The sequence below is a fragment of the Nanorana parkeri genome, unplaced genomic scaffold, assembly GCF_000935625.1.
Source record: "Nanorana parkeri isolate BGI_ZX_2015 unplaced genomic scaffold, ASM93562v1 scaffold191, whole genome shotgun sequence".
NCBI lineage: Eukaryota > Metazoa > Chordata > Amphibia > Anura > Dicroglossidae > Nanorana > Nanorana parkeri.
In genome coordinates, this window is record NW_017306459.1 from 1,386,421 (window position 1) to 1,394,848 (window position 8,428).

The 8,428-nt window shown below is 41.3% G+C and overlaps 1 protein-coding gene across 1 annotated transcript in view; it reads right to left on the reverse strand.

Moving 5' to 3' along the window:
- Nucleotides 1-219: 219 nt before the first annotated feature.
- Nucleotides 220-8,428, reverse strand: part of RNF125 (ring finger protein 125) — a 28,119-nt gene continuing 19,910 nt past the window's right edge. Inside the window, exons 3-6 of the mRNA XM_018555312.1 lie at nt 6,112-6,206; nt 4,888-4,987; nt 2,428-2,532; nt 220-809 (exon numbers count right to left, since the gene is read on the reverse strand). Coding sequence (XP_018410814.1) covers nt 723-809; nt 2,428-2,532; nt 4,888-4,987; nt 6,112-6,206 — 387 coding nt within the window. The 3' untranslated portion in view covers nt 220-722. The remainder of the gene's footprint in view (nt 810-2,427; nt 2,533-4,887; nt 4,988-6,111; nt 6,207-8,428) is intronic.

Genomic DNA, 8,428 nt, shown 5'->3' on the forward strand with positions numbered 1-8,428 from the left:
AAGCTATGTCTTCTGGTTTTCATAAACTAGAACACTGCGTCCCAACATTTAATGTGGACACACGTATTGGCACCACCCAAGTGTATTACAATAAATAGTGATCATAAATAAATAGGAGTAAAATATGGAAGATCTGTTGCACTTGCGTGTAGTTGTATGCTTATATACAATCCTACTGTGTATCTTGAGCTTATTTGTTTAGTTTACTGTACTCACATTTAGGTTAGTGGCTGGACACAAATGTGTTCTGACAACAGTGTTAAGAATCATTGACCTTGGAAGTGACAGTAGTCCACACATTTATGATGCAAATGTTTCTGGGTCACTTGCTGCATATGCATCTGCTGCAGATAATGTTACTCATGTTTCAGAAGCAGAGGTAGGACAAACTGAAGACTGTTCTAGAAGACCAAGCATGCATTACTAGCCAGACATGCTTTATGTTCCATATTAGTGGTAGAGTTACAGTTTTCCTACTTCCGCTCTAAAGAAACATTTATGTCTTATCTTAGAGGTTCAACTGATAAAAGACTTCCAGCTCTGATCATGAGTAAATATGACCTCTTTTTTAACACACAACTACCAGTTGATCTGTGTTGTGGTCTTCTTTAACCACAACAGGTTGCTGGAAAGAAAGCTGTTGTGTCTTCATTTGTAAGCCCCCAAAACCATATCGCCAAATCTTCTAAGCACTGAATATCTTGCCTCTGTCTTGATGGTGGTTAGGACCTGTTAGAGTGCCTCATGTAGTGTATCAGAGAGAGATCTAGTACTCTTTCAATAAGAGCCTCTTCCACTATGTTTATATCCTATAAGAAAAAACACAACATCCAGTAAGAAAACAGAATAGTGATACAAACTCAAATATTGCAACAAATCTTTTAAATGAAATACCTCCTATATCAGCTGAGGATATGTTTTACATTTTAATTTCATTTGTTGTAATTAGCTAATTCCGATTAAAAAATTAAACAATTATTGCTGCCTTATATCATATTTATTATTTCTGCACCTAAATTCCTACTGAAGGTGTGGGCATTTCCAGACACTGTACATTACTATACTATCAGTCTCTTTTTTAATTTGCTAATTAAAGCTGATCTGTATTATACTAGCACGCCTTGATCTATTCTGATCATTCCGCCCTAGTGTACTAATATTATGGTTTAAATACCATCCATGAAGAAATCATTGCTCATGATCTACTTTGGTGCCAATCATTAGACTAAATGCCAGGCTATTAGTCACATGATCTAAACCTCTGGAGAACTGGTGTGCATGTAGACCTGACCAGTTGGCAGCCCTGCATCAACAGTGATCCTGCCTTCATGTGAGATATTCATGATCAATGTACAATCATTTTATTATGTTACTGAAGGAGAACCGAGAGAAGTGTTTTTTTCCAGGAAAGGTAAGTATTTAAAGTATATCTACACCCAAGACAAAAATGTTATATATTGTGGCTTACCAGTCCACAGATGTGGTGACTGCATTAGTTTTCATTATCCAAACTAAAAACATTTTTAGCAAGTACAGAAAATAACTTTATCTTGCCAAAAATGATGTGTCCTTGTCATTTCTGTGAGATGAACTGGAAGCAAAAACATTGTTATCTTTTTTTCTGTACACTACTAACCCTTCACCCCCAAAATGTAATGAAAATGAACAAAGGAGGACATGTTTGATGTCCAGCCAGAGTGACAACCATGTCTCCCTCCACAGATGCAGTAGATGAGAGTGTAGCCACCCAGGAATAAGAAGTGTGTTATTCACAGGACTACCTGGTGAAAATAAAAAGAAAGACGTCTGGAAAAAGAATGGTGCCATCTCATCTAAGGACTGCCATGCTGCAATATATTAGATTTTTGTTTCTGGGCTTAAAATATGTATTGGAATATTCTGGGTAGTATATCAACACAAATCTGATTTTTGTAGTTGATCCATTGTACTGAACTGAAGTACAAGGTGAACTGCATTAGTGGTTCCCAGTTTGCAATGTAGCCTAACCTGTTACCAAACCCAGCAGAGTGGATTTTCATGCCAGCACATCTCTATTTTTCTCTTTATTTCATGTTATTGTTTTAATTCTTTTTTAACTAAAATTACTAAAGGCAACATCAGACATCGCCAACTGATGGTTGTTGGAGAGAAAAGTGGTTGGGTAAGTTGGAAAACCTTGTCTCATTGCGATTGTTTTCCCCTTGATAAGCCACCACCCAAGTGTCTGCAGATCGCCTTTGCCATGTCTCTTCATATGAAAGTGATTGTACAATGCATTTGCTCACCATCATATACAGCAACCACAAACACAGAGTCTATAGACATACAGAAACTATGAGCTGCCTGTCAGAATATTCTGTGTCTCATTTCATAGCAACGTCACCATTTATTTCACTAAAATTGGTAAAAAAATTATTTGACACTTACTATGTAATTTTCATAGTATACTGAATGTCTGGCATGAAGATGCTTTAGAAAACTTGAATTATAGCTGGGGTCTCCTCCTGGCATCAGGTGACAAATTGGACACACCTAATAGAAAAGCAAACGACATTTGGTAAAATTGCAATGGCTTGCACGACCACAAGGTTATGATGTGGAATAAAGCACTAAAAATGGTGGCTCTCAAATTTCCCCTCCATTAATCTCTTTCATGTAGCTTATTAAGATCATCCAGGCACCATGACTGATGTTAGTGAAATGACTTTGCATCCAAATAGAAGCACCATTGTCTGCCCAGATATTTTCATTCTACCTGATCTGACTGACCCAAAGCAAACCTTTCCTGGGAGACACATGGGGGCTGCCATTGCTGACCTCCTTCTGACGATGCTATTTGGCTTGGTATTAGTTGGTTGGCTATTACATTGACCACAGGATTCAGTATGTTGTGCCTTTCAATGACCTGGAACAAGGATACAGTTCACGAGAGTCAGAATAAAGTCCTTATCTGCAAGCTTGTTCTGGGTTGAAGACACGAGGTCAGCAGGACGGGCAGGCAAATAGTAGTTGGAAAAAAGAATTTAGCAATGGCAGCTTTCATCTTCCTTAAGGCCCCATTCACACTGAGCGATTTATCGCGCGGTAATTCCCGCGATATCGCAGCTATTTACCGCGCGATGTCGCTCTCCAATGCATGGCAATGGGGCTCTGTCCGTCGCTGTCACGGGCCGTGCGTCGCTACAGCAGGACCCTTTTTGGAGCGGATTTTGGCGCGATTCTAGCTTGCTCAATGCAAGCATTTGCGCGATATCGCGCAAAATGCAAATCGCGCGACAAACGCGCGATTTGTGAATCGCTCAATGTGAATGGGGCCTTAAGGAAAGGTTTCCTTTAACACATCAGTCAATGCGCTTCCTCTATACCCTATCATTTATTGACATAAGATTGGCTGCTGGGCTGGAGCTTGTCTTAAAGGATGTGAACACTAACAATAAACCTATTTGCTCCCTTTAAATATTTTAAATGTACCATCAAAGTGTATTTAATGTGTTTAATGGCTGAAAAAATACCTGTTAATCCTGCCATAAATCCAAAGGTGTTCTGGGCACTCTGATGTCTTATATTAAATAATTAAACAACAGTTTTCTTCTGATCCTGCCAATGACTCACTTCCTGTCCAAGGGTAACAATGCTCACTCAATGTACATTGAACATTGAACAGCACTGTCACCGTAGGGCAGGAAGTGTGTTCGGCTTACTGAACTCCTCAAATGTTAAGAAGAGCAGGAGGAGTTCTGCAGTCCAAAAACACTTCCTGTTCTAGGGTTGCAATGCTGTACATTGTACATTGAGTGAGCATTATCACCCGTGGACAGGAAGTAAGTTATGGCAGGATCACAAGGTGGAAATAAAACCTAAAAAAAAAAAACTAATGCAGCCACCACATCTAAGGACTGATACGCTTCAATTATATTACATTTGTGTTCTTAAGTTTAGGTAAAATTTTAAAAAATCAAATCAATTGTATTTACAGAATGCTGTTAACAATCATGGAACAGAGATACTCAGTAAAAAGAAGAAATTCAGTGTATTATAGCTGCCACACAGTCTAGAGTTTGTCATATGTAACTATGTATTGTTAGCATTAATAAAGAAGGCAATGTGTCTCTTAGCTGAGTCTGAGTCATTTACTGTAACCTCAATAAAAAAGCTAATGAATAATGATTATTCACTTGTTTTGGTTGGACATTCTTTGTAGTAGACACTAATGAGTCTTTCTGATTACTATTCACTAAAAAATACACTGTATCTATTTTAGGATTTGACATTTGCTGATAAAACCATTTGGAACAAAAGGATTAGCTTGTAGAAATCCGGGATAAGGAAGACTTTTATAACAATTGTGTCGGGTGAAGCTAGAGAACAGTGATGGAAAACACAGACCGTCTAGCGATTATCATGACCCTCCTGGTCTTCAGTGTTTCTTTGTCACTGACCCAAAACAAGTATGCAGATCAGGGAAGTCAGAGAAAAGTCAGAACCCTGAACTGCATACTTGTTCTATGTAAGGCTGGCCATGCACTTATAGTTTTTCTTATTCAGCCCCAAGGGCATGAACAAGTTCAAATGCTCGACACCCCATCCATGCTAACAGTATGGATGGGGGAATTCCCCCCCTTGTATTCTGACAGTGGTGGGTGTGCCGCTACCACAATATCTAGACAGTGACTGCAGTTGATTGGCTGACCAATGCAGTTTCATGCAGGAACATGCAGTTTCGGGCGCCGGGCGAGTAGTTTTTTGTACATTTATCCCTGCTAAAGCAGAGCTAAATGTACAGTGGGAGCCGCTGCTCGTTTAATACAAGTGATCTTTGTATTAAAACCGAGCGGCAGCGATTGTGTCCAGCAGCTTTGCTTTGTTTAGTGATATGAAACTCCTTACCACCAGAGAGTTCTCTGTACTGTGGCAGCTGAAGCAGTGCTGCACTAGACCATCTTCATCTAGCTCCATTGGACAAAATGGACATGTATACGTATCCACTCTGAAAAGAAACAGGTCATTAGGTAGGTTATATAAACCTTAGACAACTAGTAGAACTGTAAATATAATACAATGCAAAGCCTATTACAGTGAAAAATTGTGCTTTAACTGGCTGAGCGCCATACTATTGAAGTGAAACACCAGCTTTGTTTAAAAAAAAAATGCAGATCCATTCAGGCTCACTATATACTATATTTTCCTTTTGCAATTCCTTACCTGTTGCTTTTTTCTCAAACATCTTTTGAAAGCCACATTGTACCTGAATGTCCAACCCCCATCTGATGTATATGTGCTCTTTTGATCTGGTTGAATTCCAACCATGAACAGTAAGCAGGCATTGTGTGTGTAAGTAGCATAAAGGACATTCCTGCCTACTGCACATCTCTGCATGCTGAGAGTCAGTGTGTTTCCCCAAGTGTGTAAGTCACAAAAACCATATCAAATGTTTGTGACCCCTGAGCATTAACATTCCTTGAGATCCTTCAGGAATTATAGAGTGCTGGGGGTTTGTTTTCATGATTGGCATTTTGCAACAGGGGCCATGCTGTTCTATGCACCCCAGTGTATTCTTTAAAGGAGATTTGCCTAGAAAGACGGAGGTTACATACCCGAGACACTGACATCCATTTTTACAAATGATGGCGGCTGGTTATTGTAAGTTCTCTAGGTCACTTAATAAACCTATAACCCCTACACATCTTGCAATGTTAAAATCATTTGGAAATTCAAAACATGCATACTTAAACTGCAAACTTGTTTTGCATGCTATGAAGTCCTGAACTATTTTATCTGTATTTTTGCTGTATTGTGTGATGGGCGCCTTCCACGCCGCCCAGTCTTGATGTAAGCAAAGGGGAGGGATGCAGTGATGTCATTGACCTTATATGGCCACATATAAGGTAAATGATGTCAGCACAAGCATTCAGCCCATTTGTTTACAGTTTAGTGCCACTTTAAGTTTGTCCAGAATTTTTTAATGTAAAATGTTGGGAGCTTGTAATATGCATCTACTGAGCTGATAAACATTACAGCCCCTGCATGTGTATTGTTTTTTTATATATTCACTGTTTAAAGCAAATGCATATGATGGCAGCACTGACAATCAGAAGCACTAAAGTGACATACCTGCATGTTGTTTTCCCCAGCTCTTGTAAAGGGCCGTATTTTGTAATGTATTGCTGACACATATTCAGGTGTGCTCTCATTTCACTTAGGCAAATCTGAAAATTGAAAGATATAACCAGGTAAGAAAGGCAAGCAAATCTTTTTTTACAGCTTAAAGGAGAACTAATAGTTCTAGCCGACCTGTGACAATGAAACTGTCACAGGTCGGCTCAGTAGATCGGGAAATGAGCGAACACATACCGGCGTTTGCTCACTTCTCGATCCTGTCAAGGCTCTCTGCCGTGACAGGGGAGGGACTGGATTCCCCCCTCCCCGATCCTCCAGCGCTGACTGGCGGAACGGACAGGGCGGGTACAGCTGGCTCTGCCTCTAGATAGGCAGAGCCAGCTGTCACTCACGCAGCTGGGCGGATCAGACATAATTGTCGGGATCCGCTTCAGATGCGGTGTCTCAGTATACCGTGAGCTGTAGCTAAGCTTAGGGTGACGGGAGGACGCTAGTTTGCGTCCTCGCTTTACCCTAAGGAGAACTATGGGGAAAAGCCCTAACCCCATAGTTCTCCTTTAATTGTTTCTGATTTGGATCGAGAGATAAAATAGCAGATGCAGAAATGACAGAATTACGTGAAGGGAAGCTATCTGCTTTTGTCTGTCTGCCTTTTATTTCTGCATCAGTCACATGTAATCACAAATTGTCACCATAGCTGTATGCTGTACCAGAAGTCAGTAGTGAAAATGTACAACCAAAGTGACAAATAGATGCCTGTATTTTTAAAACTACTTCTTCAGTTGTTAAAATATTCTGTTGCTTCTAAAGAAAATGAAAGAACTCCAGGGAATAAAAAAACTTTTCTCTTGCAGTGGGTGGGGCCCCCTCTGCACAGCAAGGGTTACCTGCTCATTTTTCCCAGGGGATGATGAATAAGGTGATACACAGTATTTACCATATGCCTCACTCCCGCTGCCTGACATCCTGGGTTGTGGGCAGGCCCTTAGCAATTTCACGTACAATGCAGGACTACTAGTCCCGCAATGTACGGGATGACATCGGAGAGCTGAGACCATTGAGGCAGCGAAAAGAAAGAAACAGCTTCGACAAAGTCATAGACAGGAGGAAGTCTGTGGATGCAAGGAATAAAGTACAGAGGGGAACCCACTGCAAGGCCAAAGTTTTTTCCCCCAGAGTTCAGCTTTAAACATTTTACATTTTAAAGCACCTGTAAAAGAACATGGTTAAAGCTGAATGCCAATGATGAAGTGTACCCAATCTCTGGCCTTAGCAGCATTTCTCACATCTCTTATGGGTTCATAAATTTAATAAAAGTTCCACCTAGTTTATAAACAGGCAGATGCCATTCACATGGCACTAGCACCCCTAGATGGCATTGGCGCATTTTGGAACTTTTATAAATGAACCCCCTAAGTGTCAGTCAGCCTGCACGGTCTTGTTGTCAGCACTGGACGTCCAGCATTGAGATTTCAAGTTCCATCTGCAGTAAGCTGATTACAGTGAGTCACTGTACCTCATCCTCTATTACAGTGGTTCTCAACCTGTGGGTCGGGACTCCTTCGGGTGTCGAATGACAATTTGCCAGGGGTCGCCGGGAGTCTCCCGCTATTAGATAGCAGCTCCTGGCCGCCCGGGAGAGAAACACTTTCTCCCGGAAAGGTTTAATCTGCTCGATCGAGCAGAGTAAACCTTTCGCTGCGATCGTTTTTTTAATTTTATTTCTGACATCGGGGCCCCGGCCGCCGTAAGTCAGAAAAAAATAAATAAATCAGCATTGGAATGCATAGCTAGATTCCTATTGGCTATTTCACTGTGCAATAGCAAACTAGCTATTGCACCCGCCCACTGCTGATGTCAATCAGCAGAGGGGGACCTGTAGTTCTCCATCAGGTCCCCATCTAGTGATTATCATTATTAATAATAAAAGCTGACACCCTCGGCTTGTGTTATATGGTTTGCCATTTTAGCTGTTACCACAGTGGTTCTCAACCTGTGGGTCGCTGTGTGATTTTTGCTGTGCTAGGTGAGAGTCCTCCTCAGCCCTCTCCTAGCGCAGCAGTGGCAGTTCTCCCGCGACACCGCCAGATGTTGCTGCAGCAGCCGCGTCAACCCTAAATTTTACCGTTGGGGGTCACCACAACTTGGCAAATGTTACCAAGGGGTCCCGGCCCTAGAAAGGTTGAGAACCACTGCTCTATTAGAAGAGAGAAGACTGTGACATTCATCCACACCTCCTACAATCATAGAAACCCCCTGCATTCATTGAAAAGAATAAAAAAGGCATTTTCTGGTGGGGGGGGGGGGGGGG